The sequence below is a fragment of the Scomber japonicus genome, chromosome 15 (assembly GCF_027409825.1).
Source record: "Scomber japonicus isolate fScoJap1 chromosome 15, fScoJap1.pri, whole genome shotgun sequence".
Classification (NCBI taxonomy): domain Eukaryota; kingdom Metazoa; phylum Chordata; class Actinopteri; order Scombriformes; family Scombridae; genus Scomber; species Scomber japonicus.
This window is the reverse complement of record NC_070592.1, coordinates 12,718,076-12,745,719: the sequence shown is the minus strand read 5'-3', so window position 1 is coordinate 12,745,719 and position 27,644 is coordinate 12,718,076. Positions and strand designations below refer to the sequence as shown.

At 38.5% G+C, this 27,644-nt stretch overlaps 4 protein-coding genes across 4 annotated transcripts; all 4 read left to right on the top strand.

Annotated features, from left to right (window-relative positions):
• The first annotated feature begins 1,618 nt into the window (after positions 1-1,618).
• On the top strand, positions 1,619-6,637 carry LOC128374104 (histone-lysine N-methyltransferase SETDB1-B-like). The gene is made up of 8 exons (XM_053334362.1): positions 1,619-1,916; positions 3,283-3,394; positions 3,601-3,966; positions 4,116-4,283; positions 4,628-4,829; positions 4,987-5,060; positions 5,687-5,877; positions 5,968-6,637. The coding sequence occupies exons 1-8, from the start codon at positions 1,881-1,883 to the stop codon at positions 6,067-6,069; spliced, it is 1,251 nt and encodes a 416-aa protein (XP_053190337.1). The 5' UTR covers positions 1,619-1,880; the 3' UTR covers positions 6,070-6,637.
• A 4,125-nt stretch (positions 6,638-10,762) lies between these two features.
• LOC128374101 (histone-lysine N-methyltransferase SETDB1-A-like) lies at positions 10,763-17,581 on the top strand. Its single transcript, XM_053334357.1, has 8 exons — positions 10,763-10,923; positions 14,459-14,565; positions 14,695-15,375; positions 15,613-15,699; positions 16,079-16,280; positions 16,434-16,507; positions 16,995-17,185; positions 17,283-17,581. The coding sequence occupies exons 1-8, from the start codon at positions 10,769-10,771 to the stop codon at positions 17,397-17,399; spliced, it is 1,614 nt and encodes a 537-aa protein (XP_053190332.1). The 5' UTR covers positions 10,763-10,768; the 3' UTR covers positions 17,400-17,581.
• Positions 17,582-18,910: 1,329 nt separating this feature from the next.
• Positions 18,911-22,229, top strand: LOC128373884 (dentin sialophosphoprotein-like). The gene is made up of 5 exons (XM_053334078.1): positions 18,911-19,064; positions 20,406-20,580; positions 21,094-21,197; positions 21,341-22,110; positions 22,194-22,229. The coding sequence occupies exons 1-5, from the start codon at positions 18,911-18,913 to the stop codon at positions 22,227-22,229; spliced, it is 1,239 nt and encodes a 412-aa protein (XP_053190053.1).
• A 53-nt stretch (positions 22,230-22,282) lies between these two features.
• On the top strand, positions 22,283-26,580 carry LOC128374106 (histone-lysine N-methyltransferase SETDB1-B-like). Its single transcript, XM_053334364.1, has 7 exons — positions 22,283-22,477; positions 23,154-23,339; positions 23,749-23,950; positions 24,063-24,136; positions 25,597-25,787; positions 25,918-26,038; positions 26,133-26,580. Exons 1-6 carry the CDS (start codon positions 22,291-22,293, stop codon positions 26,008-26,010), a joined length of 933 nt encoding a protein of 310 aa, XP_053190339.1. The 5' UTR covers positions 22,283-22,290; the 3' UTR covers positions 26,011-26,038; positions 26,133-26,580.
• Positions 26,581-27,644: the final 1,064 nt, after the last annotated feature.

The window sequence follows — 27,644 nt, the reverse complement described above, 5'->3', positions numbered from 1 at the left end:
GGTCAGAGTAATATGTAATAAAATGAGAGAAAAGACGAAGATAAGAGAAAGACACATTAAAATATATCTTGAACATTAGTGTGCAGGTTTTATTGTATAACAGTGATAAGATAGAGAAGACACACTTCTTATAGTTTGATAGGAAAGGATCTGAATGAACACAATCATTTTAAAGACACAGGCACACAAAGTCTCACTGAAGGAGTTTCTTATTTTGCTCTAGGTGTTTTTTGTACAATAAAAATATTTGCATGGATTATCTTTGATTTCTGATGCAGCCTCCAAGTTTCTCAGATTTCTTTTTTTGTGGATCCACAGGTCTGCTTTGAAAACTAAATATATCTGTCTAATCAGGTCAGTTCTGGATTATGGATGCATAATATATGAATCAGCAGGCAAAGGCATTATTTAAAAAGTTGGACACAATCCAGTATCTAGTTTTGAGACTGTGCTGTGCTGCAATCCTGTCTTACATTTTACTTTATAATACACATCATATACTATATAAGTTTTGTTGAATATGTGACTTAAGTCTAATTTGATAAAACTGTTTCCATAATAGGTACCATAATATTCCTTCTATAACTTCAACCATATAAAATTATTACTATTTGGAGTTGGACATTTTACGACATCAAGTTTTTAAGAAAATGAAAGGAAAGTCAGCTTAAATTACATTAAACCATTAATATTTTTCTCTCAATTTAGTCATGGTCAGTAACTAGTTACATGTAGTGGTGTTACGTAATTGAATTATAAAATAAATGTAAATGTAATCTGCTACAGTTACTGAGAAAAAATATGTCATTAAATTACTACAGTTATTTATGAAAATGTTGGTGATTACAAAGGGGATTTTTCTCAGGAGGAGGGTTTTTCAATATCACTATTTTTTATATATATTGTAAATAAATCATTAAGTGGGATTATTTGGAGCACATATGGGCTTAAATTGTGTCACATTACCGTTTAAACCCATGCCAGACTTTTGACTTTTTTTCATAAAATATCTTTATTTTATATTCCAAACTCTACATGAACTAAAGAAAACATTTTGAGAGATAAATCTAGAAATCATCTCCCTTATAAATCATGTCAGTATCCATGAAAAACACCTGAACTTAAATTTTGGTGAGCTTAACACCAAACACTTACCCCAATAGTTGAAAACATTCATTAGAAAATTAGAAAAGTAATACAATGTAATAAATTACATTAATTTGATTAAGTAATTGAAATAGTTACATTACTTATTACATTATAAACAGGGTAACTAGTAATCGGTAACGTGTCACATTTCCAAAGTAACCTTCCCAACCCTGGTTACGGTCATCCTGAACAGGACCCAGCAAACCTCCTGAAGAAAAAAAAACACCTTTATAATATGAGAAAATAATGACTGGTGTAATGTCATTTTCTCTAAAACTATGCTGTAAAATAACTCAAAAATTCACATGGTCATAGCCTGAAAGTAGAAAAGGAAAGCTTGGATTAATAGGAGTATTTATTGTAATAGTGCAGTGCCTGTTCTGGTCCAGTCCTGAAGGGGGCGGCAATGTGCATAAAAGCTGTTTACAGACACCATTAAATAACAAAAGAAGAAGACGAAGCACAACACCACAACATTAGCTGAAGTCTAAAATGGAGGAAGTTGTGCATGATGTTACTTAAGTTAAATATAGTTTTAAGCATAAGAAAAAAATCAGTGCAAGTCCCGTTTAATAAATTGCAGAGAGTCCGGACTGTTTCTACAACACGGTTTGTTTGTACCTTTATCTAGTGAGGTATACTAGCCTGCAGTTAGCTTCAGGTGTTGCTCTTAATTGATACTTTAAAAAACTGCTTTCATTGTGGTGTGATTTGAATGTGATTTGTGTGGTATGCCTTACAAGCAGAGAGCCAGGACACAACCACAGGTAAGCTCTTTGTGTTAAAGTGTTGCTTGTTTTTGTTAATGACGCTGAAGTTAGCTTTCGATTTGCAGCTTCCGCGTCAGCAGTGCAAACTACACCTAGACTTATCTATTCTGGACTAGATTATCCCAGAGAAGCCAGAGCCTCCTTAAGAAATTGTTTCAGATTTGTGAAACTGTTATTATATGTGTGAAAATGCACACACAAGATGTCACTGCTTCCTTCATGCCTTGATCACATCAGACTAGGTCCAGATCAAAAACCACTATAGTTAGTTAGTTGATTGTCCCAAAGAGGCTAAAGATTCTTTAAAACTCAGTCACAGGTTTGTGGAAGCTTTTAGTCTGTGTGTGCAAATTGAGATTTCACTGGTTTTTTCACATCTATGTCACATCAGACTAGGTCCAGATCAAAAAACTCTATACTCAAATCTGGACTTGATTATCCAAGAGCACACAGAGAACCTGCTAGAACCCTGTTATATCTATTAGGATTATTCTTCTAAAATTAACTCAGGCAGTGCACACTGGAGGACAAACTATGTGACACTCTGAATTTAGTCACACAAATCTTTTAGTTGCTTCATTATGAATTATTTTATTTGAGGTAAAATAAAATGGGAAAATAGATGTGTGATTAGGTGCATGAGGAGGTTACTATGACTGCGGTAAAGGATAAGATACTTTTCTGTATTTTTCTTGTCAACAAATCTTATTCTCATTGCCAAACCAACAATGAATTTGACTGATACTTAAATCACATGAGCCTCACTGTTCGATTCCCGGCTCCTCCAGTCCACATGTCGATGTGTCCTTGGGCAAGACACTAAACCCCAAGCAGGTTGGCACCCTGCGTTGTAGCCCCTGCCATCAGTGTATGAATGTGTGTGAATGAGATGTACTGTAAAAGTGCTCTGAGTGTTCTTTACGACTAGAAAAGTGTACAGTTCATCATCAAGAGTTTAGGCATAGTAGTTTATTTAGAAGTAGCTCCAAAGTAATAACAGCGATCATGTTTGCAGTTTCTGGAGAGCAGTTATTCAGTGTAAGGCAGAGGCCACCGCACATGATATTTCTTGTCCTTGAGGGAACAGATGTTCAGCACAGATAAAGATACCACAGTAATCTGTTTTTTGTTGGATTTGAAGCAGCCTTGACCTGTTTGAGACTATCTAACCTACTGCAAACTGTAAATAGACAAAGTATTTGCATGAATAAGATGAAATTTACTAATATATTGATCATGCCATTACGTAGGTTGAACTCTTATGCACTTTACCTCGGGCCTATCCACTGTCATAGCAAGTGAAGTGTAATGAGGGCTCTAATTTTAGTGCAGGTCTTTATTTGACACCTTGTGTATGTTGCAGAGGAGTATGGAGCTGGGTGAGGTGCAGGCTAGCATGCTGGAGCTGCACGAATTCGGGGAGAGGGTGGTGAAGAGGCGAAAGATGCAATCTGAAAAAGAAAAAGATGATAATGGTAAGCTTTATAAATATGTTGACGAACTATTTTTGATCATTCTCTGGTTCCAGCGTTTCAGATTTAATATTTTCTCGTTTATTTAGTCTTCTATGATGGTAAACTGTATACATTTTGATTGTGGACTGTTTGTTAGGCAATTTAGGCAAAGTTTCATTGAAATCTGTGCATGTGAAAATGTATAAAATGTTTTTTTTCTTTTGTAGAAAATACATCTGAATCCCTGTGTGAGTCTGTTCCCCCCACAAATGAAACTCCCATTAAGAGGACACAAGTGGAAGACGGTTGCGACTCTCTCAGTGTTAAAAAAGCTGTGGTGGTCTTGATCAGACTCCCTGAATATAAGATCAGGGCTCTTCGACCACCGACACCGCAGCAGTTCTACAGCGAAGACGAATCCCACAGCAGCTCTGATTCAGACATGCAGTGGGAACCGGAGGATGATTCTAGTGACTCTGATTTCTCGGCCTCAAACAATGGAAAGAAAGCTGTAAAACCGCTAAAGATTGATACGACGAGACCACCTGCACCACAAACCAGCAGTAACAACAACGGCAACAAGAACAACCACGGTAATTCCACAGACAACACCGTCACCAAAACCACTCAGATTAAAATACCAAATTATCCTCCACTCACTCCATGACATTTTTAAAGGAATTCTTAAAACTCCAAGATTTTGTTGTACCGTACACATTTTGTGTTTTTTCCACATTGACAGAACCTAACCCCATAATTGAATCATCAGCTTTTGGCCATTCTTCTCATGAAACCACCAAGATCCGCCCTGACTTGCCAGAGGAAGAGGTCAAAGTGGACATGATGGTGCTGACCAGGAAGAGGCGCATGAGATGGCAACGGGGGAAAGTAGTGGAAATAGTTGCTAAAGGTAAGAAAAAAAATTACTTTGGTGAGAAAAATGCAACAGTAGATCTAGAAAACCTTACATGGGAGAACAGTGGTTGGAAGCACACACATTAAAATATACTACAAAAGTGGATAAATAATTACAGAAAACATGTTATTTTACTGAGTGAAGTGGTACTTTACAACAGTAGAACGTACATAAACAGAGAACAAATAACACTGTACATGATGTGCAGGAGTCTCATTTTCAGTACAGATACATGATCTCATACAGAAATAAAGAGAACAAAAAGTCACAACCTGGTCAGAAATGTACTTTATATGCAAAAATGTAGTTGCCGTTGGTTGACATTTCGTTCTTTGCAGAAGACGGACGGTTGAAGTACAAGGTTAGTTTTGAAGAGAAGGGGAAGAGCCTAGTATCTGGACACCACATCGCCTTTGACCACCCACCGAAGCTGGAGCAGCTGTATGTCGGTGCTCGAGTGGTGGTCCGGTGTCAAGATAACAAATTTCGGTTCAGGCCTGGTATTTTGGCAGAACTCCCCAGCAGAAAGAACCGCTTAAGGTGAGTGTTTAAGGGTGGAACCACTATCCCCAATGGAAGAAATGTTTATGATACGTTTATATTTAAGAATTCATTTATAAGAAATTATACCTCACAATCTACAGAAATGACAAATGCTGTGGTAAAGATTTTATTAACATAACATTTAATATTCCAGGTTCTTGGTCTTTATTGATGATCACACACCTGTTTATGTTGGCTTACCTTTACTTCACCTGGTGTGCAGACCATGTAAGTTTGGGTGTTTTAAACTTGGGTGCCCCCGTAGCTGAGAAAGCCCCCTTTTTGCTTAGAATAACAAGATGGCTTAGATCTGACGCCGTGTTCCTCACTATCACAATGCTGCTTAATAAGCAATGATCTGCTGGAAACTTGAGGCACAGCCATATTTACAACGGGTGAACACTGGCTGCCAGCTGAATTACTTGGATGAGCCTCAGATAAGTAGATCAAATCCTTGTGAGTGTTATCTGAACGCTTCAATGGAAGAGATACAACTCAAGGAAATCCGAGTAGTTAAGTTGGTCAGTGGTACAAATTAGTTTAAATGTGATTACTGACCTAGAAACAGTGCAGAATCCTAAAATATTTCCTCTTCATGTTTGTAACTTTTTTGTTTTTAAATGTTTCTGAATCCTGAAACTTTCTGATTATTTCCAGGTTTATGTGGAAATATTAGAGATTTCCAGTGTTTCAATGTCAATGTGTCAGACTTTTGGACCCTCTATATACATTTGCTTTCATGTTTCGTGTAATAAATGCTATTCCCATTTTTACCTTTACGCATATACTACTGCACTGCCACACATCCCAGTACAAAGAGATATACAGCGTTTGTTTTGTTTTTCTTTCGACAGTGAAAGATGCTTTAGATGACATTCCAGACAGCCCTCACAAGCATTTCATGAAGCAATACATCAAGGACTGGCCTTACCCACATTTAACGCAGTACAGGGCCGGACAGACCCTTAATGCAGAATTAAATGGAGTCCAGCAGAGGTGTGAGGTGCAAGTGGTCGACTGCAGCTTGATACAGGTTGTTTTTCAGGTCAGTATCAGGTAACACCGCTGCTGATGCTCTTTTCCTGTTTGTGTCCAGATTGTTGTGATATAATGTAGTTTTTGTGTTTAAATCCAGGGTCAGCAACATAAAGAGTGGATTCACAGAGGCTCCATACGGCTAGAACATATGGCAAGGTTTTTGGAACTGAAAAGTGGGGAAGAGCATAAAGATGACTGAATAAGAGCCCACAGACACTGGTGAACTATAATGTGGGTCTGGAGAATGGGAAAAGTCCATAACTTTCACCCTAAAGTGATGTGCCAATGGATTGGGTTTTTTTGGGAGAGCACATAAAATCTTTTTTTTTTTTTTATTGGTCCGCTTCTGTTACATAATACATATCCAACTGTGGGTGGAAAAGTGAAAGTTGGTGTGAGTCTTTAAGATGTGTTGAAATTTGCTGGTGTGTGTCTGCTGCTGTGTTGAAAGTTTTGGGAAACAGGAAATGCAGATGGAAACCACTGTAAATATACAAGGTAAAAATGGTGGATAACCAAGTCAGTGCAAATCATGATGCCCCTATGGACTCATGATACCCATATGGACTCACGATACCCATATGGACTCATGATACCCATACTGACATTTTCTCAATATCCAATTTGGTTTCCAATTATGTCTTTGCTTTATGTAGCTTCCCACATCCTACCTGTTGGTTTCTTAAGTTTGTAAATATTAAAAGTATTCATGTTTGATATTTTTATGTTTATTTTTTGACATATTATTGTATATTGGCTCATTTGCAAGTGCCCTCAGCCTCATTTACAGAATTGTTGCATAAAGAAAGCTATTTCTAAACCTTGTTCCCTTGTCTTTTTTCTGCTTGTGTGCTCCAATATGTCTACCACATCATTCATATGGGCCTCTAAATTAAAAAGAGAGAGGTAGAGTTTAAGTCTACCTGAAATTCAGATCTAATTTTTATTTCCCCGTGCAATAAACATAAATTATTACATATGTAACCTTCATTCTCTGTGTTGAATCTACCTTAACCTGGACATTTAAATACACATGTAGACATAGCAGCATTGTCCTCCAGGATATTAGTTGTAATGACACAGCTGCTCCAATGAAAACAAGTAAAACCAGTATACACTGTAAACACCACTGTGTTTGTCTTATGCACATGCACGCAATGTACAGTTCTAGGACTGTAAGGCCGATCAAAGGAGTGAAGATGTATAGGAGGGAGCCCCAAACAATGAGGTGAATACATCTAAAAGTTGTGACTACTCTATTTATTGTTACAACATACCCTAAAAAGACGTGGCAGGGTATATTTCAGAATAAACTTGTGAGAGAGTTCTTTATTTGTTCTTTCACTCAGGGATATCCTGTTCTGACACAAACATGATCTCTTTGACTATCACTAAGCATTTTAATCTCTCACAAGCTCACTTAAGAATTTATACATACAATAATTCCCCTCATGCATTGTTGCTTTGTGGTTAAGTAACACTGTTGAAAACTTAAGCATTTTAAATGTTTGCCATTACAATTCATAATTATCTGCATATTTTTCATGGTATCACAGAGCCACAAGTTGTTTTGTGTGTTTTAGATTGTTTACTGTAAACTAAGTATCCTTTGAGTGTAGCTTTTTGCATTATTTTTTCTAATGTCATAATAAGTCATATTGTCATGAGATAAAGCAAAATGTCAAAACTGAAACTGAAACCAGACCACACAAAGTCAAAAATGAATGTTAACTTGGTGTTTTTTCATTATGTCCATCACTTTGATCGAGACTAGAATATCAGTGTAGTTTCTGTCTAAAAACAGCTCCCCATTTGCTCATGAGCAAACATCAAATCATCTCCTGTCCTCTGTGTTTTACACCATTGCTTCATCTACCAGGTGTGTAGTGTTGCCTCCCCGAGTTGGTTGATGCAGAAGAGAGCACTCAGAAGACGAGAGTTGGTCAAAACACCCTTTTATTACGCTGTTTGCAAAAAGCGGAGATCACTCTTACAAAGAATACATGTATTCAACCCAAAAGCCCAGAGAGATCTAAGTGTGGGTAAGTGTCTGTGTCTTATGCCCTCTCTTGTCCTCCCCTCCCCGTCTATCTTTTGTTACCTTATTTGGATACTTGTTTACTACTCTAGTCTTCTTCGTCCGTTGCAGCTGTGTCCTGTCTTGTACCTTTGGCAGTTTCCTCCCCACTCATTACTTCTGATTTATTCTATCTATCGCTTGACAAGCTATTGCCACATCATCCCTCTGCTATGTGTCATAATTGTCTTCTTTTTATTACACCCATACTGGTTTCTATATGAACTCCAAACACCATTGCTTCATCTACCAGGTGTGTAGTTATATGTCAGAGTCAGAGCAGCAGTAGATTAGCTGATGAGCATGTTAATCAAAGCTGTCACATCGTGGCATCATCCTCGGGGCTTCAGCAGCTCAGGACATCCATCTCATTCACTTCACCTTCACTTTACCGCCCTAGTCTTCAAGCTTGATGTTTATTCCTATGTGCCATAGAGCTCTGTTGTCGAAAAACTGCTCAAAACACATAACTGCTTCACAGTGTGAGGGTTAGGGTTAGGGTTAGTTCCTTCATCAATCAATCAAACAATCAATCTTTATCTATATAATGCCAATTCACAACAGAAGTCATCTAAAGGCACTTTTCACATAGAGCAGGTCAAAGCCGTACTCTTTCATTTAATTTAAAGAGACCCAACATTCCCACATGAGCAAGTAAAAACTCTCCTGTAATGGAAAGAAACCTTAGGCAGAACCAGGCTCTAGGTGGGCGGCCATCTGCCTTGACTGATTGGGGTTGAGGGGGAGAGAGAGAAAAGAAAAGGTAGAGAAGGAGAAGAGAGAGGAAAGGTAAATGAAAAGGAGAGGGAGAGAGGAGAGAGAGGCACATGAACATGTAATTTATGTTGAGACAATCCTACATCCTGCTGCTGTAAGTACCCACTATCACAAATGTGTAAATGTGTATCAATCCACAGTTGAAATTAGTCCCCAGTAGATGCACCATTTACTCCTGCTTGTGTAGAAGTTGTTAAAAACTACAGTGCCAGGTGATTTAGGAAATTGTTACTCCCATTTTGACTTCACTGCATTGGCTTCCTGTAAAATTCAGAATAGAATTCAAAATCCTTCTCCTCTCCGTCAAAGCTCTCAGTGGTCAGGCTCCATCATATCTTAAAGAGCTTATAGTACCTTATGTACCTACTAGAACACTGCGCTCCCAGCATGCAGGTCTACTTGTGGTTCCTAGTACCTCTAAAAGTAGAATGGGAGACAGAGCCTTCAGCTATCAGGCTCCTCTCCTGTGGAACCATCTTCCAGATTTGGTCCGGGGGGCAGACACCCTCCCTACATGTTGCCAAGTGCTTGCTCATGTGGGAATGTTGGGTCTCTTTAAAGTTAAACCTGAAGAGTTCGGTTTAGAACCTGCTCTATGTGTAAAGGTGGTTTCCACATGTTTCTGTTTTTGTTCAGTTAGGTCTCTGCAAGATCACATCAGGCAACACAGAAAGTAGGCTATAAAACAGGGTTGATCTCCCATCCATTTCTGTCTCACTATATACTGCTGTCCACTGGTAGATTTTAGATATTTGTGATATTGTGCTATACAAAAAAATTGGCATTGGTTTCCACGTGTTTTTTTCTCTCATTTATTCTACCTACATGTTTTCTTAGTCTTATTTTATGTTACGTGCATTCATTTTACGGACACTAGGGGCAACAGTGAGCACATCACAGCTTGAGCAATTTAGTACAACAAGACGAAGAACAGGTAAAAACCATATACAGTCTATGCTAAAAACAAGTAGCTCGTAGGACACAGAGGAGACACACAGAGGTGAGATTTAAACTCATTTTTAATGTATCTACGAACAACCAGAGAGGCTTTATAGACGAGGATAAGAAGATAAGTTTGGTAAATGTATCTCGGTTATTAAATAGCGGCCAAAAACCGGAAGAAGATAAGTTTGGTAAATGTATCTCGGTTATTAAAGAGCGGCTAAAAACCGGAAGAAAATAAATTTGATAAATGTATCTCGGTTATTAAAGAGCGGCTAAAAACCGGTAGCAAAGCAGTCAGTGGATGTGACCGTCCCTGCTGCAGATATTAGATTAACAATCAGACTTTCAGTGAGCACAGAGAAACTTTGATGAATGTAAGTATATGAATGTAACAGTTGGAAACATTTTACACTGTCAAAATGATGACACCTGCAGGGCTGAATTAAATCTGGGCCTGAGATTATAATATGCTTTCTTTATTATTTGTTAACAAATAATGAAGAAAGTGTCCAAAACCCCTCTAGACCAGCTAACCAAACCAGCTTTGACCAGCCTTGCTGGTCTAGGCTGTTTTTTTCAGCAGGGTTAGTATAACTGATCTCTTAAACCAGGGGTGTCAAAATCATTTTAGTTTAAGGGCCACATACAGATCCATTTGATCACGTGTGGGCCAACCTTATAAGTAATATAATACATTAATAATTATAATAGCCCGAATGTTCTGAATCACATTGCAAGTAAATTATTTCAAGTCTGAAATCCACGTGCAGATCAGAAGCCTTGACTGTGAATGGTGAGTGTAGATAAGTGAGAATAGCTGTGCATTTTATGTAACAATTGGAATTATTCTTCTGCAATTTTAATACTTGCTTAACATTGAAGATTTAGAAACACACTCTGTTTCTTTTTCTAAATCATCTCAAATGGTGACACTTAATTGCTAATAGTTAAGACCTTCTCAAAGCAAACACGTTTTGATATTAGAGGCAAGGGACATAAAAAAAGAGGGACACCAAAACTACACTCTTGCTCTTCTCCATACCTTTAGCACATTATATGAAACCTTGTGTGTCTTGCACTGAATATGTAGGATGAGAAGATGGAGATAACAAAAGAGGAGCTCCAGGTGTGGATCAGGGAGATGGTGACGAACATGAAGCTGATCTCCCCAGATGTGCTAGAGAAATGCAATCTGCTGCAGTCTCTACTGGATATGAGGGAGGGACAAGCCGTCAACTTCCTGAAGCTCTGCGAGTGAGTCTTCCTCTTTTATTTTCACCATTGATTGACCAGTGACCAGCTCTTGTGAAAGAGCAAATTCAACCTCAACATTTTGTATGCTTATGTGTATCTATCACAGCTTGGTGTGCCTGATTTGAGTTGAATGCAGTACAGTACCCTCTCGGTACCCTCTTTTATATTTACAAACTTGCTGATGTTTGCTAAAACGTGTTAAGGCCTCCTCCAATGATCTCTTCTATAACTTTTTGCTAAAACTAGTATTTCTTAAACCATGCCCACACTTGCCCTAATATGTCCATCCTGGTTTTCATTTATTCATACAAGACACACTTGTTCGTCTACCCTTCCAACACAGGCCCCTTTTCATACAAGCTCTGTCTCAACCCCTTATCATCTAATCTCACCATGACGCTGGTCCATTTTCATACAAGCTCCTTCTCCACAATACACCACCATGCTTTGTTCTTTCTCTTACTGCATTTCTAATAAACAATGCATGTTGCGCTCACATTTGTTTTGCTACATTTCACATCTGTGGGTAACAATATAGCAAACTCAATCAGAAAGTGAGCTTTAAATCAGAAGGTGTGTGTATATATAATAGCACGCAAGTTATCACCATGTCTTTGCTTAATGTTGGTCAAGTCAATAGCTCTTGTCTGCAAAGCCACTTCCAGCATGGGAATGTGATGCATGTCTACACAGGCAGCAATCTTCTTTATGGCAGCTTTCAACTCAGCAGAGCACCTTTCAGGTCTTCTCTCATCCACGTGCACTCCATATCTCTAACGAGCCACAGTTATCCACACTCGCATGTATTCTCTCATGTAAGCAAAGTTCCAGGATGGATTACTCATGTTTATATTAACATTCATCTCAGCCATTTGCTGTTTCACTTTCTCAAACGACCCCTCATACAGCCACTCTCTCTCTGTCTATTCATTCATGAGGGAAGAGAACTGAACTCCCTGTCTATTCATTCATGAGGAAAGAGAACGAAACACAAAATGCCATCCTTTTAGCCTACTGACAATTCCTATTGGCGCATGTGGAGAAAACATGTCTTTAAAGTGTTTTGTGAGGTCGGCAGGTGGTGTGTCTGTAAGAGTGTGTGCATGTGCCTTTGTCTGTGGATTATCACATTGATTTGTCTGTTCCACATTTTCACTGGTGTTTCTTACTGATTGACAGTCTCTCTGTCTTCTAAATTTTGGTGAGTCAGTTTGTGTAGTTTTAGCTTTACAAGTACTACCTGCTATGGATGTTTTGTTGCCCATTTTTGCACTTTACAACATCAGATATACATACAATTTCAACAGCATCAAAGACTCAAACTCCTCTTTTACAAAAGCAGCAGTGCTGGTTTTAAGCTTAGAATAAACATGTATACACTTAAAATTACTGCCGCCAAGACAAGATCATAAACCCGAACAGAGCCACGTTTCCCACAGGACACAGAGCAGATGGTCCCCAATCTTGGTTTAAGCAAGGTAGAGTCAATTACTACCCCGAAAACATCTTTTCTTACAGCTTAAACCTCAGGCAGGTCCCCCTGTGCCGAGTGCAGCCCGAAGCTGCCCCAGAAACCAAAACAGCCACACTGTGGCCCTGCGAGGGGTCAGAAACACCCACTCGCAGTCTGTCCCTCCAACACCACACACTCTGCTATTACAATCAATCGTTTTCAATCACATTGATTCTGATACAGTATCCATGTTTTAGTCAAATGGATATTTCATTTTGATCAATGCCAATTTATGGGCTATCTTACTTTTGCCTTTGACAATTTGCAAAATTAAAATCAAAAGGTTCTTTTATTTTGATCTCGTCAAAAAATTTCAAATCAGCAATTACCCAGTCGTTGTTATGTTGACATCCTGCTTCGGTGACGCCAATTTGTTAGAGATTTTTGATTATGCAGCCCATACGTCAATGGAGAGAGTAGACAGGAGTCCTGGATGTCCTGTGTTGAAAAGGTTTATTTACTTGATCAAGGAGAAGTGAATGAATGATCAGTACATGTTATATTCCGATGCTCCCTTCAATTCTGAAGTTTCTCTCCTCCGGGGATAGACTTTAAACCACACAGATAATGCCACATGTTGAGCCATGCCCAAATATGGGCAGATCCAACACATCTACAATATACAGAATTTAGTCTACTGGTCTATAGACAAAACAGTGCTTAGACGCAAACACATATCTGACCTTGGCCGCTATAGCAACCCTATCAGAATGCCTCTTGTTTTCCCCAAAAGGAGCGGACCCACTGCTTACCACTATCTCTAGGGGAGATAGTGTTTTAGTTTGGCCTTGCTATGACCGCAAAGCCTAGTTTGACCCAGTGCATGCCAATGATGGAAAATTAAAAAATGGAATCCCTAACAATACGTACACACCAAGCCACTTGATTTGTGTGAAATTGTCAAAGTAAGTATGTCAAACCATTCCCTAATTACGGGTCCATGCAGTGAAGCTCGCTGCTGTAGCTGTTTTTGTTATCATTATTTTTATTATTATTATTATTATAGCTTCTTCTTATTATTGTTTTTCATTGCTAAAAGAGCTTGTGCTGCAAAAACCATAAGACCAAAAGTCACCAAAATTGGCACATGGGTAGCAAATTCCATCCCCTACTCAGACACATAAAATGATACGAACTGACCTCATGGTGCCACTTATATTAAAAAACAGCTTGGCCTTGTGTCAACATTCTTTTATCATTTTAATCTTTCAATTCATCTGCATCTTTGCTCTACATTTTAGACCTGTGCCTTTTAAGTTCAATTTTACTTAAATGCTTATAAATCAAAATTTGCTTAAGTGATTGTAAAATTAATCTTGGTGCACTTGGTGTTCGTATACTATGCCCAAGCTTCACTGCGCAATCTTGGGATATTCTGCCACTAGGGGGCACCATAAATACAAACTCTTTATATCTTGTAATTGGCAACATGGATTCATATGAAATTCAGTTCATATAATCTAGCCGCACAACTCAGTTGATGCATAAAATTTGATAATGATTGATTAAAGTGGGCGTGGCTTATTACAACTAATTTAAATTTTTAGATTTTACATTTCAAACTTTAAAAAAAAACTAAAATAAATCATGCGTGTATTCTACAGAGCTAATTTTTCTTCAGCACATTCACTTTCATTGCAATCTATGGTCCATTCAGAAGTCTGTCATTCTATATTTTTCAATATATGCTAAATCAGTGAACATATTCTTTCACATGCTAATAAAATGACACAGACATATTCATTATCTTCCTGTAATTTGCAATTTTCACAGTCTTTTTGAACTCTGATCACTGGGTTTTTTTGCCAATATTTGATATTCCAACATTTTCCAACTCATTTTTAATAATACCACGCCACTTGTATAATGAAAGAAGTATTCATATCTGAATTATGGAGGGACTATTGTGTTTAAAAATGAAGAAGGAAAACTAGCTTTCCTTAATTTGCTGAAAAAGCGGACAGTTCATTGGTCAGCTCCTCTGTAGTGTTAATAATATAATGTAATGTTGGTGTCTTGCAGGTCTGTGATGGCATGTGAAGCAGTTGTGAGGAAACAATACGCTTTGCTGGGGTGGGAGTACAGAGACACAGATTCTGATGATGATGACGACAATGTTACAGGCTCTGGTAAGATGCAAATCATTAAGTCAATGAAAACCATACACTTGGTATATCTGTGTCTATTGCTAACTGACATTTTCAGCAAAGAAAAGTGGCTTCTTGGAACAATTTAAACTGTTTGTTTTTCCTTTGTAGGAAATATACCTGACTCTGTTCATTCGGAGACTCTAGTGCCCAGCCTTCAAGGTACTAATGGCCCCACTCCTCTGTCACCAAAGCAACAGGACAGCCTTAACTTAAATGGAGATAATGGGGGAAAAAGCTCTCGTAGTCTAAAAAGAGAACCAGTGGTGGTTTTAACCAGACTTCCAAACTCGGATGACTCAGATGATTTTGATCATTGTTTCTCGAGCGCAAGTAAGAGGAGAAAAATACATCAAAATAATGAAAAAACTGCCAAGAGCAACTTAACAAAAACATCAATACCTCAAGCCAATGGAAATACTGCTACGAAACCAGCTCAAGCCAATGACAATACTGGTACGAAACCAGCTCAAGCCAATGACAATACTGGTACGAAACCAGCTCAAGCCAATGGCAATACTGCTGTGAAGAGTCAGGCAACAACAACATCAACACCTCAAGCCAGCACAAATACTGCTGCAAAGAGTCAAGAGGCAATAAAAACATCAACACATCTACCTACCGCAAACACCAACATTAAGAGGAACACAGTGATCACATCATTGCCCCAAGCCAGCACAAGTAATGATGACAAAATCAACACTGAGGAAACATCAACACCCCAAGGCAACAGAAATATCGACGCTAAGACCGACACCGCGAACACATCAACGAAGCCTGTAAACACCAATGGTAATGGCAAAAAAACAACATACCCTAACCCTAACCCTAACCCAAACAACAAGACAAGTGCTGTGTCCTTAATTCAAGCTACATAGATAAATATATATATGTATCCAATGCTTTGGATTTCATTGCTTGTAATATTAACATGTCGTGTTCCTCTTGCACTGACAGGAGTATCACCTTTGAGCATAGTATCCACTCTTTGGCCCTCTGACACTAAGGCCTCTCCTAACGTACCACAAGAAAATATCAATGTGGGCATGAATGTCCTGGCCAGGAAGAGGATGATGAGCTGGAAATTGGGGAAAATCATTGAAATTGTAAAAACGGGTAAGGACAGACAAATTAAACCAGTACATGTAATTTTGCTCTATTTTGGCTAACAACTTCACACTGACATTTATATCCACTAAACAGATTGTGAGAAATGACTATACCACACAGTGCCCAGACTGAGCTTTTCTCAAGCCACTCACCCCACCTCTAAATGTGTTAGAGCTGGAATGACTGAAATAAAACTTTCAAATGTAAATTTCATTTTCAGATGTGTTGCTAATATTATAGACCACTATATATACAATAGAGAGTTATGTCATGTATTTTATTTATTTAGTTAATTAGGAACCACAAGAAAATGTGTTTATTATTATTATTATCATTATTATTGTTACTGTTACTGTTATTGTTGTTATTATTTATTTATTTTCAGAGGATGGTGGGGTGAGATACAAGATCAATTTTGAGGAGAAAGGGAAGAGGCTTGTCTCTGGACACCACATCGCTTTTCACCACGTGCCAAATGTGAGTCAGCTGTATGTTGGTGCTCGTGTGGTGGTCAGGTGTCAAGATGAAGAGATCCAGTTCAAGCCTGGTATTTTGGCAGAGCTCCCATGCAGGAAGAACCAGTCAAGGTGAGTGTTTAAGGGTGTGCTTGTCCCTGGATCTATGGGACAACTATCCTGATGAATTTCTATTTAAGAATGCAAGTATACCTCACAATCTATGGAAATTATAAACGCTGTAGTAATATTAGATTTAACATGAAGCATATTTTGATTTTCCAGGTTCCTTGTCTTTACTGATGATCACACACCTGTTTATGTTGGCTTACCTTTAATTCACCTGGTGTGCAGACCATGTAAGTTTGGGTGTTTTATTATTATTTATATTTTATATCCAAACCTATCATCCCTGTGAGTTACATAGTCTACATTCTCAAATTGAGTACTGGGTCTTTATTTCCTTAACTGAAGAAACAACCAGGCGTTCACTGGAAACAATGAATTTGAGAATTCTCTTTTTACTTGATGTCTTGATTGCTTTTTTCTGGCTCAAAAATTCATAGATTCATAGAAAATCATAATTTACCTTGTTTACAGTTTGAGGTGTCCTATTAACAGTTTTACAGTCGTCTCTAAGAGTATTGGTCTGTGGGGAAAAATGCTTTTTGGGCTGCATAGGGGATTGTTTTGCTGTAAAATTGCAAGTGGCCACTGGGAAAATTTGGCTGCAAGGCTTAGCGGCAGTGTCATATGCAGCTCTTGTAATACATCCCTGATATTTACACTGAACTGCCAGACATCCCAGTAAAGTGGCAGCATTTGTTTTGTTTTTTTCTCTGACAGTGAAAGATGCTTTAGACGACATTCCAGACAGCCCTCACAAGTATTTCATGAAGCAGTACTTAAAGGCCTGGCCTTCCCCACATTTATGCCAGGGAAAGGTTGGACAGCTCCTGAATGTGGAGTTAAATGGAGTCCAACAGAGGTGTGAGGTGCAGGTGGTCGACTGCAGCTTGATCCAGGTTGTTTTTCAGGTTAGTATCATGTTACACTGCTGCTGTTAAACTACTGATGCTCTTTTCCTGTTAGTATCTAGATGTGATGTAATGGAGTTTTTGTGTTTACATCCAGGGTGATCAACATATTGAGTGGATCCACCGAGGCTCCATACGAGTGGAACATGTTGCTAAGTTTTTGAAAAGAAAGTGGGAAGAGCAAAGAGCGAAAGATGAAAGAGGTCAACTATAATGTGGGCCCGGAAAATGGAAATGTTCAGTTCAGTTTCCATAACTATTGGCCCAAAGTGATGTGCCAATGGATTGTTTTTCTGGGAAACATAAACTGGAACCATCTCAGCCCAAAATAGCATTTACTGTTAAGAAATGCTTTCAGATGTAATGTTTACTCTTTTTTCCCATTACAGTTGTGCAGATAGTTTTTGGGTGGATCTTATAACAGCCTTTCTCAACGTATTCGAATGGACGAATTCACACAAGTTACTTCCTTTTTTTGTCCAGAGATGCTTTTTATAGTTTTTTTTTGTCTGGATCAGCATTTTCTAAATATCAGATGGGTTCCCTCTTTTACCGTGTTTTGTTTCAATTTTGTAAATAATAGATGTCTCAATCTTTGACATTTTATTGTTGTTTTATTGACATATTATTGTATGAACTTAATAATGTGTCTCCAGTCTCATTTCCAAAGTTGTGTTGAAAATAAATATTTTAACCTTGTTTTTCTGCTTGTGTGTACCAATGTGTCTACCACTTAATTAATCTAATAAATATTCATTTAAATTAATTTAATATTAATATATATGAATACCTTCAGACTGTACAACACCACTGCCACCAGTACCTCACACTCCTACTGAAAAAGACGCTGTCCTTACTATTCTAGAAACATTGTTGCACACATGTAATCTCAGGAACTTTGTATATAATGCAGATTTATTTACACAGATTGTATCCTGTATGTACTTTTTTTTCACTGTACTGCTGAATTTCTCCCAAGGGGGATCAGTAAAGATACATCTTATTTTATGAAATGGCAAAAAAACAAAAACAAATCCTCACTGGTAAGACAATGTTGGTTACCAGGAGGAACACGGGGAGGCAGCAGTGAACATAGCACAGTTTAGCACAGCCGCGCAATTGGACAAAGAAGAAGAAGAAGAAGAAGCAGAAGTCACGGTCCAGAAAAACTACTTTGCAAAAGCTACAAAGAAGGTGAGCTTTAAACACTATTTTAATAAATGTATAAACACATTGCTCCGCTTTCACAAGAGAAAACATTTTAAGGATGAGGATTAACCATCAAGTTTGGAGGAATGTCTCGGATATTCACACTCATTGAAGATTGACTCACTACATTACTTTATCAACCATTAGCTTCAATAAGCACCCAGAAACTTTTCACCTTCAGTAGATTTGCGTGGAAATAATAGTGGTGGGCGAAATGAAGCTTTCTGAAGCACTACATAAATATGAAATTGATGTTTCCCATACTCTTTCGGGGGAGGAGGGCTTCCTGGGGTTTGCTAGTAAAAAAATATGTAATGAAAGAACAAGAAAGTAATGATAGATGTATGTATTTCAACAAAGGAAAATAAGACAAAATGAGAAACTTTACCGTTTTAAACAACCTTTGTGGCCATTTGAGTTTAGATTTCTGAGTTCAGCATTCAAAAAAAAACTTGAATGCACCATGGAGTCTCACACTTAGAAAGTGATATTGAAGGCTTTACCATGTGCACCATAATGCACCATAAACCTCCAGGACAGGACTGGCAGGACCTCCTGTCCATGTCAAGATACCCATCCTTGTCTGAGTCTGACGGTGAGGAGTCTTTGGTCCAAGTCTCTGCTGGTAAATGGGTTGACCACATGGATTATATTGGAGAGTTAACTGAGTGTGAGCCAGAGCTTGCCAGCCACAGCTTGAGCTACCTTCCTGCCATGCCAAAGCCCATGTGCTTGACATGGGCTTTGGCATGCATGGCTTATTGGAGGATGAACAGGAAACTTTATTGTCAGACCAATACACTACCCCTGCTGATTTGGTTACATTTTTCCTCTCACTGTACTGCCATGCAGCTGAGAAACTCCTGCACTGGCTCAAAAACTGTTGTGGTTCATGGGATTTTTCCCTTCACCTGAGCCAACAACGGTCAAAAACCACCAGATTAACCTCAACATGGAACAAACTGCCCACCCATGTCACGATACCCAGCTATGAACAGTATTTGGGTGTGGATGGAGCTAAAAAGGCTGGTTGGTCAACCCTCCACTTATGGAGCCATCCCTGGCAGCTTATCTGGCTCTGTCCCACAACCATGGTGGAACCAATGCAAGCAACTCCATCACCAAGCTTCAAACATACCAAGCCATGTGTCTGGTGGATCTTGGACAACGGATGCCCCTGAACAGTCTGCTGGCACCTCTTCTCAACGAGGTTCAAGTTGCCATGAATTTCATCCTCTGCGTAACCCCGTGCTCTTGGTGGAGGGAAGGCATCTACAGTGGCTGACTCTCTCTGACACTCCAGACAGGGACAGGGCCGTTTGTTTGGACGAGACAGTGTCTGCTGAGGGTTTGTTTCAGATGAAGTTCTAGCTGAGGAAGAAGCAGGCAGAAGCTTGGAGCAACAACATCTCCAGACACGATATAAAACCCAGGCAGTCACAGCTGTATCAGCATTGGCCTGTCAGTCAAAGCCTTAATGACTTAATAAAATAGTGATGGGTGAGTTATATGAAAATTCTCCCTTTGTGCAGTTTTCATTAACGGGTACATTTGCTGTTGTTTTTTCCAGGCTGTAAACATGTTGTAAAGTAAGGCATTTTAACGCAGGGGCCTATAAGGAATGATTCACTTCGGAGATGCCCTCCACTGGAAAGAACCCAACTTGTAAGGCCAGAAATAGGGGTTAAGTAGAGAGCGGTACTAGAGTAAGTTTAAATATACAGGTAATTAGCCACTGTAATAAAGAATATAGCTAAATTAATTGGATTGAGTGCAGTAAAAAAGGTCACCAGTAACAGAAACCCAGATTTTTAGTGTGTTGAAGTGAGGCATCGAAACATCTTACAACTATACTTTTGCTTCAACAGACACCTAGTCTCACCCTCATTTACTGAACTCATCTCCTCAAAGCAAACAAAAGCAAGGGACATACAAAAGAGGGACACCAAAACTACACTACTACTGTTCACCTCAACTTTACACATTATATCAAACCTTGTGTGTTTTGCAGTAAACATGGAGGAGGATGAGATTGAGATGACGAGAGAGGAGCTTCAGATGTGGATCAGGGAGAAGGTGAAGAAGATGGAACTGATATCCCCAGATGTTCTTAATAAATGTGACGTGCTGCAGTCTCTGCTGATAAGGAGGGAAGAACAAGTCACCAACTTCCTGAAGCTGTGCGAGTGAGTCTTTGAATCTATTCTATGCTTAACTACTTTTATACTGACCATTCTTCATGTGAAAATACAGTTTATATCTTTGTGTTGGTGTAGAATCATCCACCTTTGTGAATAATGCACCTATAATGCTGATTTACATGGTTGGAAACAACAAACTGGAAAGACACAATCAAACCTATATGAAACATATATTGGGGCATTTGTATGCCTTAATTATGGTGACAGTGGAGGGAGTGGTGGGGGGATGACATGCAACAAGGGTCCACTTTAGCGCCTTTACCTTTCCTCTTCACCATGGCTCTTTGTCAATTCTTCACAAGATGGACCAAAGCAAACATATTGTAGTAATACCAGGCCACTTGTATAATGAAAGACGTATTCATATCTGGATTATGGAGGGATTATTGTGTTTAAAAATGAAGAAGGATTCATTGGTCACCTCCTCTGTAGTTTAAGTACAGTTGTCCTCCCTCAGTGTTTGTTTTTGTTTTCATGGATAATGTTGGTGTCTTGCAGATCAGTGAGATCATGTGAAGCAACTGTGAAGAAACTATACTCTGTGCTGCAGTGGGAGTACAGAGAACGAGATTCTGGTGATGATGATAATACTGCAGGCTGTGGTAAGATGCAAATCATTAAGTCAATGAAAAAACATGCACATGTATGCCTGTGTCCATTGCTAACTGACATTTTCAACAAGGAAAATTGGCTTTTTGGTTAATTTGAAAGCCACAATTTAACCTGTTTGGTTTTTCCTTAATAGGTAAGATACCTTCATCCCCATGCAACTCTGTTCACTCTGAGACTCAAGTGCCCAGACCTCCTACATCACGAAAGCGACAGGACAGTGTTAACATAAATGAAGATAAATGCAAAAAAAGCTGTCTTAGTCAAAAAAGGAAACCAGTGGTGGTCTTGACTAGACTTCCTAGATGTGAGATTGATGCATTATGCCCACCAACACCTCAGAATCAGTACAGTGAACATGAATCCTCTTGTTCCCACCTTACTTCCTCTGATGTAGAGTGGAAACCAGAAGATGACTCCGCTGATTCAGATAATTCTATCCCAAATTGGACGAGTATGGCAAAAAAGAGGAAGAAAATAGAGTCGGAACCAGAAGGTGACTCAACTGATTCAGATCATTGTTTCCCAAGTTGGACCAGTATTGCAAACAAGAAGAAGAAAATAGAGCGGGAACCAAAAGATGACTCAGCTGATTCCAGTAGTATCTCAACTTTCACAAGGATCACAAAGAAGAAGAAGAAAATAGAGCGGGAACCAAAAGATGACTCAACTGATTCCAGTAGTATCTCAACTTTCACAAGGATCACAAAGAAGAAGAAGAAAATAGAGCGGGAACCAAAAGATGACTCAACTGATTCCAGTAGTATCTCAACTTTCACAAGGATCACAAACAAGAAGAGAAAAATGGAGTTGGAAATAGAGGACGAGTCATCTGATCCTGATTATTCTGTCTCAGGTACTACAAGAAAGAAAAAGAAGAGGAGAAAACATGATAAAAATAACAGAGTGAAAACACCAACCAGCATAAATACTGATGCTAAGAGCACAGCCATGAAGACACCAACCAGCATAAATACTGATGCTAAGAGCACAGCAATGAAGACATCAAACAGCGCAAGTACTGATGCTAAGAGCACAGCAATGAAAACACCAAGCAGCGCAAATACTGATGCTAAGAGCACAGCAATGAAAACACCAAGCAGCGCAAATACTGATGCTAAGAGCACAGCAATGAAAACACCAAGCAGCGCAAATACTGATGCTAAGAGCACAGCAATGAAGACATCAAACAGCGCAAGTACTGATGCGAAGAGCACAGCCGTGAAGACACTAAACGGCAAAAGCAGCTCAGGTGAAACATCAACACCCAAAGGTAACAGAAATACTTACACCAAGACCAATACAACACACATCACCAAAGCCTGCAAACACCAACTGTAATGGCCAAAAACAACACACCATACAACAAGATGAATCCATGCTACAAATACATTCTTTATACTATATACTACACACTAAATGAAGTTTATTAAACATCTCATAATGTGCGGCCCCTATGCTATACCTCCCACAACAGATGTCTTAGCCTCGGTGACAACTGCTAGCCAATGAGCTGATGTCTCATCTTCAGCTTTTCCTTTTAACAGTGTTTCTTGTTAAATGAGATTCATGCAGGCTGGGATGAAGGAGGCTCATTTTATTGCTCTCTTATCTTACCTCCCTTATCCATTTATGCTGCCAGTTGCATTACGGGACAATGGTGTTTCCACCCACATCACACTCAAAAATTGACTTTATTTAATATGCATTCTGTGTGATTTGAGTATTCTCAAAACCTGCTTAAAAATACTATGTAGTATGGATTTGGGACACTGATTAAGAGCCTACAGCCATGCTAGTGGAGCTGTGTGTCTTTACTTACATGTGAATTAGGACTAAAGATATAAGTGAATTATTTTCCTCACATTTAAAAATATATGCAGAATATATTTCTCTTTTAAAATAGCTTGTAATATTAACATGTTGTGTTCCTCTTTCACTCTTGACAGGAGGATCATCTGTGTGCGTAGTATCCACTCTTTGCCAATCCACTGACAAAGACACTAAGACTGTACACAACACACTACACCCTCCTAGTGTGCCACAAGAAGAGATCACTGTGGGCATGACTGTCCTGGCCAGGAGGAGGGCCATCTGCTGGAAATGGGGGAAAATCACTGAAATTGTAGAAAGGGGTAAGGACAAACTCACACAATTAAAAAGGAAAGAATTAAGCAGTTTATAGTTTAAAACGCTCCAGTTTTGTAAAAATTGTGTTTTGGTGTGAAACTGGTTTCAATCTGAGCTAAGGCTGAAGCCATGTTTACACCAATACAAGTACTTCCAATACTTCCTCTATTTTGGCCAACTCCATCACACATAATGACATTTGAATCCATAAAAAACCCCAGATTGTGACAAATGACTACAGACTGAGCATCTTCTCAAGCCAATCAACCCACCTCAAACTGGAACAAAGACAGTATAGACTACGATATATGTACTATATATTTTATGTTTTGTATTTTCATAATTAATTTGGAAACACAGTGAAGAAAAACTGACATACTGTTTATTATTGTTATATATATTTTTTTTTTGCAGAAGATAATGTGGTGAAATATAAAGTCAGTTTTGAGGAGAAAGGGAAGGTGCTTGTCTCTGGACATCACATTGGTTTTCAGTGCGTGCCAAAGGTGACTCAGCTGTTTGTCGGTAGTCGTGTGGTGGTCAAATGTCCAGGTGACGAGCCCAAGTTTTGCCCTGGTATCCTGTCAGAGCTTCCCACCAGGAAAAACCGCATGAGGTTTGTGTGTAGGATTTACATAATGAAAGAAATAAATCACAGTTTCCTAATTAAAATTCAGTTGCATTGGTCAAAGCATGGTTTGATGGAAAAACATCTTGTTCTTTTCCAGGTTTCTGGTCTTTCTTGATGATCACGCATCAATCTATGTTGGTTTGCCTTTACTTCATCTGGTGTGCAGGCCATGTAAGTTTAAGTATTTTGTGTTTTTTTTTTTTTACCAGTAGGATGGATGGGTACAGTTAGTCAGCTGTAAAACTGTTTGTGAAAACCTGGGCCTGGTCTAGTAAAGCAGTTTTGCGCTGATGTCAAAAAGGTGGATATAGGGAACCTTGCAGATATGCACTGTAGAGTGAAAACACAAGTGCTTTAGTGACAACAGTCCACTTGCAGCAGTTTAACAATTTCAAGGCAGGGCAAACAAAATATTTATTGCCAATAGAAGTAAACCAGTAAACCAGTAAACCAGATTATTGATTAAAAGGGATGAAAAACTGACAAAGATGAACCCTTTACTTTTACTTCTGCTAGTTAAATGTCTTCTGCTTAGTTTCCATACATAGGACAGCATCATCTTTATCTGATACATGTAGGGCTGGGCGATTATGGCAAAAATCAAAAATCACGATTAATTGAACTTTTAACCTCGATTACGATTAATGAACGATTATTATCTCCACCCTTGATGAACAATTGTATATTTTCACAGTTTCTTTAGTTTTGTATTTTACACTGCTGCCCTCACACATGAGGATCTTTAGGGAGTGAAAATAACCTTCATGTCGTCCTCACGGGTCCAATTGACCCAGTCTGTTTTGACTGTTCCTTCTTTCCTTCCTTCCTTCCTCCTTCTCTTTCTTTCCTTCCCCTACCTTCCTTCCTTCCTTCTTTCCTCTGTCATTCTTTCCTTCCTTCCTTCCTTCCCCTTTTCCTTTCTCCCTCCCTCCTTCCTCCCTTCCTTCTTTTCTTTCCTTCCTCCTTCCTTCCCTCCTTCCCTCCTTCCTTCCTTCCTTCCTCCCTCCCTCCTTTCTTTCCTCCCTCCTTCCTTCCCTCCCTCCCTTCCTTCTTCCTCCCTCCCTCCTTTCCTTCCTTCTTTCTTCCTTCTTCCTTTCCTCCCTTTCTTCCTTCTTTATTTCCTTGCTTCCGTCCTTCCCTCCTTCCCTCCCTCCCTCCTTCCTTCCTTCCTCCCTCCCTCCTTTGCTCCCTTCTTCCAACAGGAGGGTTAAGGAGTGACACTGTGGTTAATGTCTAGTTTACTTGATCAGAACTATGTAAAGATCATGGTTTGGGTTAAAATGATCACTGGAGACAAGTTTTCAAATTCCTTAAAGATATGTAACCTTTGCTGTCATGGCAACAGTGAACACCACGAGTAATTGACATGAGCAAGATTAAGTCGATTAGAGTTTTCTAAATGTCGGTTTCGATTATTTTTCAATCAATTGCCCAGCCCTAGATACATGCATTAAATAATTTGTACAATTTCTTGTAGTCAATGTACATTCAGTGGTAAACTGTCCTTTCAGTCAGCTGTGGAGTTTAAGGTGACTCTAATTTGGTATCCAAGCCTCAAATTCTTGCACATGTGGAACGACAGCTGTCTATGGTACCTTTTTATTATACTGCATTCTTTTTTTCTGTGTTAGTGACGGACCCTTTGGACGATATTCCGGACAACACACTCAGGGATTTCATTAGGGACTATTTGAAGGCCTGGCCTTACCCGCCCCTGTCCCAGTACAGTGTTGGACGGCCCATTAATATAGAGCTAAATGGAGTCCTGAAGAAATGTGAGGTGGTGCAGGTTGATAGCAGTTTGATACAGGTTGTTTTTCAGGTCAGTACCATTAAATATTGTTCTTTAGACTATTATTTCCAACTGGATTCTTGGTGTTTATTTTGTTTTTTTTTTGCTATTGTATTATTAAGAATGTGTGATTTAATGTAATTTGTGTCATCATACTCAGGAGGATCAACATAAAGAATGGATATACCGAGGTTCCACGCGCTTGGAACACATAATTAGTATTAAGGAGAAATTGAAGTTGAAAAAGGATTAACCGCAAAAGATGCTTTCTTCAGGCAATGGTAAATTAAACTCTTTACTTCTTACTCTGAAAAAAAGCATGGAGCTAGTAGAGTTATTCTTAATGTCTTCTTTGTCTTCTCTGTATTTCCCTAGGAGACCTGGACACCTGTGCATCTTCTCTGGCTGTGTTGGTTAAGAGCATACACATTATAGTGATCTTCCACCTGCAGATATGGCTGTGTTATGCATGTGCTAAAGCGGCCAGATCAAAGTACAGACATTTGGCAGGGTCTCATTATAACCTGCTGTGAGAGAGTTGGCTCCAGAGAGAATCCCTTGTGATCAAACCTGCTCGGCGTGTGACAAGTGACCCACAATTTCAGACTGTGACCACTATGCCAAAATCTCTTCACACACACTCTTTGTTGTTGACATTCGGTTTAGCAGTGTTCCTGCAGACTGGTGATGGGACCATGGATGGGACTCACTCAAGTATCTATCTCATTGGAGTGGCTGAGAATTGTCCATTGTGTTTTAACCTTGAAGTATTGCACATATTTATTCATGAGCATTTGTTGATGTTGTCTGTATTTTGAAATAAAAATATATTACCCTAACCCTAACCATAATATTAAATCTGAATTATGAGATACTGAGTCAAAATCCCAAATCAAAATTATATTACAGCATTCTAACAAAACATATCTAAATTGTGACATAATTAAAAAATAATTAGTCAAATGAAAAGAAGATGCCAAATCAAAAGCTTTACTGACTCACTGTCAATAAAACAACACATTTTGTATTAGTTTAAACTTCTCTAAGTGTGACATTTTGGCTTTAAGTGCATTATCTGCTGTGTTGGGGAGTAACTAGTTACATGTGATGATGTTACATAATTTAATTACAAAGTAAATGTAATATGTTACTGACAAAACGTAATCAAATTATGGTTGCTTATGAAAATGATTACAAGGAGAGTTACATCTGAAATCAGACCTTAAAGATTTTGCTCAGGAGGATTTCTTCTCATTTTTAAATATTTACCTTGTGACTGAATACCTATATTGCTGTTATTAATTATTTTTTAATATTTTGTAAATAAATCATGACGGTGTTGGCCCATGCCAGACCTTTGACTTTTTAAAAATAAAATATCTTTATTTAATATTCCAAAATCTATATGAACTAATGAATACATTTTCAAATGAGAGATAAATCTTACTTTATAAAAAAAAAAGATATACCTTATACATCATGTCAGTATCCATGAAAAACACATGAACTTAGATTTGGAGGGGCGCTGAGTTCACTTACCCTTACAGCTGAAAACATTCGTTAAAAAATTAGAAAAGTAATCAATTTGTTTTCTTTTTCTTTTTAATTTTTTTAGTACAGTTAAACTTTATTTAACATAACTATACAAAGTCAGAATCGACTCATATATGAAACAATGACAGAGCTGAATATCGACAATACGCACATACATTTAGGATGAAAGTAAAATGGAGAAAAAAATACATTTCATATTACAAAAAGTAGAGTCAAGTCAAGATTTATTTGTAAAGCTCATTTAAAAACCTCAGTTGACCAAAGTGCTGCACAGTTATTAAAATACAATATAATCACGCACAATATAATAATAAATAAAAACAATAAAAGGAA

Coding starts and splice junctions, on each gene's coding strand:
- LOC128374104 (XM_053334362.1), top strand. CDS start 1,881: ATGCCTTACAAGCAGAGAGCCAGGACACAACCACAG. Junction 1,917..3,282: donor GAGCCAGGACACAACCACAG/GTAAGCTCTTTG, acceptor TGTATGTTGCAG/AGGAGTATGGAGCTGGGTGA. Junction 3,395..3,600: donor AAAAGAAAAAGATGATAATG/GTAAGCTTTATA, acceptor TTTCTTTTGTAG/AAAATACATCTGAATCCCTG.
- LOC128374106 (XM_053334364.1), top strand. CDS start 22,291: ATGAAAACACCAAGCAGCGCAAATACTGATGCTAAGAGCACAGCAATG. Junction 23,340..23,748: donor CACTGAAATTGTAGAAAGGG/GTAAGGACAAAC, acceptor TTTTTTTTGCAG/AAGATAATGTGGTGAAATAT. Junction 23,951..24,062: donor ACCAGGAAAAACCGCATGAG/GTTTGTGTGTAG, acceptor GTTCTTTTCCAG/GTTTCTGGTCTTTCTTGATG.
- LOC128373884 (XM_053334078.1), top strand. CDS start 18,911: ATGCACCATAAACCTCCAGGACAGGACTGGCAGGACCTCCTGTCCATG. Junction 20,581..21,093: donor AACTTCCTGAAGCTGTGCGA/GTGAGTCTTTGA, acceptor GGTGTCTTGCAG/ATCAGTGAGATCATGTGAAG. Junction 21,198..21,340: donor TGATAATACTGCAGGCTGTG/GTAAGATGCAAA, acceptor TTTCCTTAATAG/GTAAGATACCTTCATCCCCA.
- LOC128374101 (XM_053334357.1), top strand. CDS start 10,769: ATGGAGATAACAAAAGAGGAGCTCCAGGTGTGGATCAGGGAGATGGTG. Junction 15,376..15,612: donor GAAGCCTGTAAACACCAATG/GTAATGGCAAAA, acceptor ACGTACCACAAG/AAAATATCAATGTGGGCATG. Junction 15,700..16,078: donor CATTGAAATTGTAAAAACGG/GTAAGGACAGAC, acceptor ATTTATTTTCAG/AGGATGGTGGGGTGAGATAC.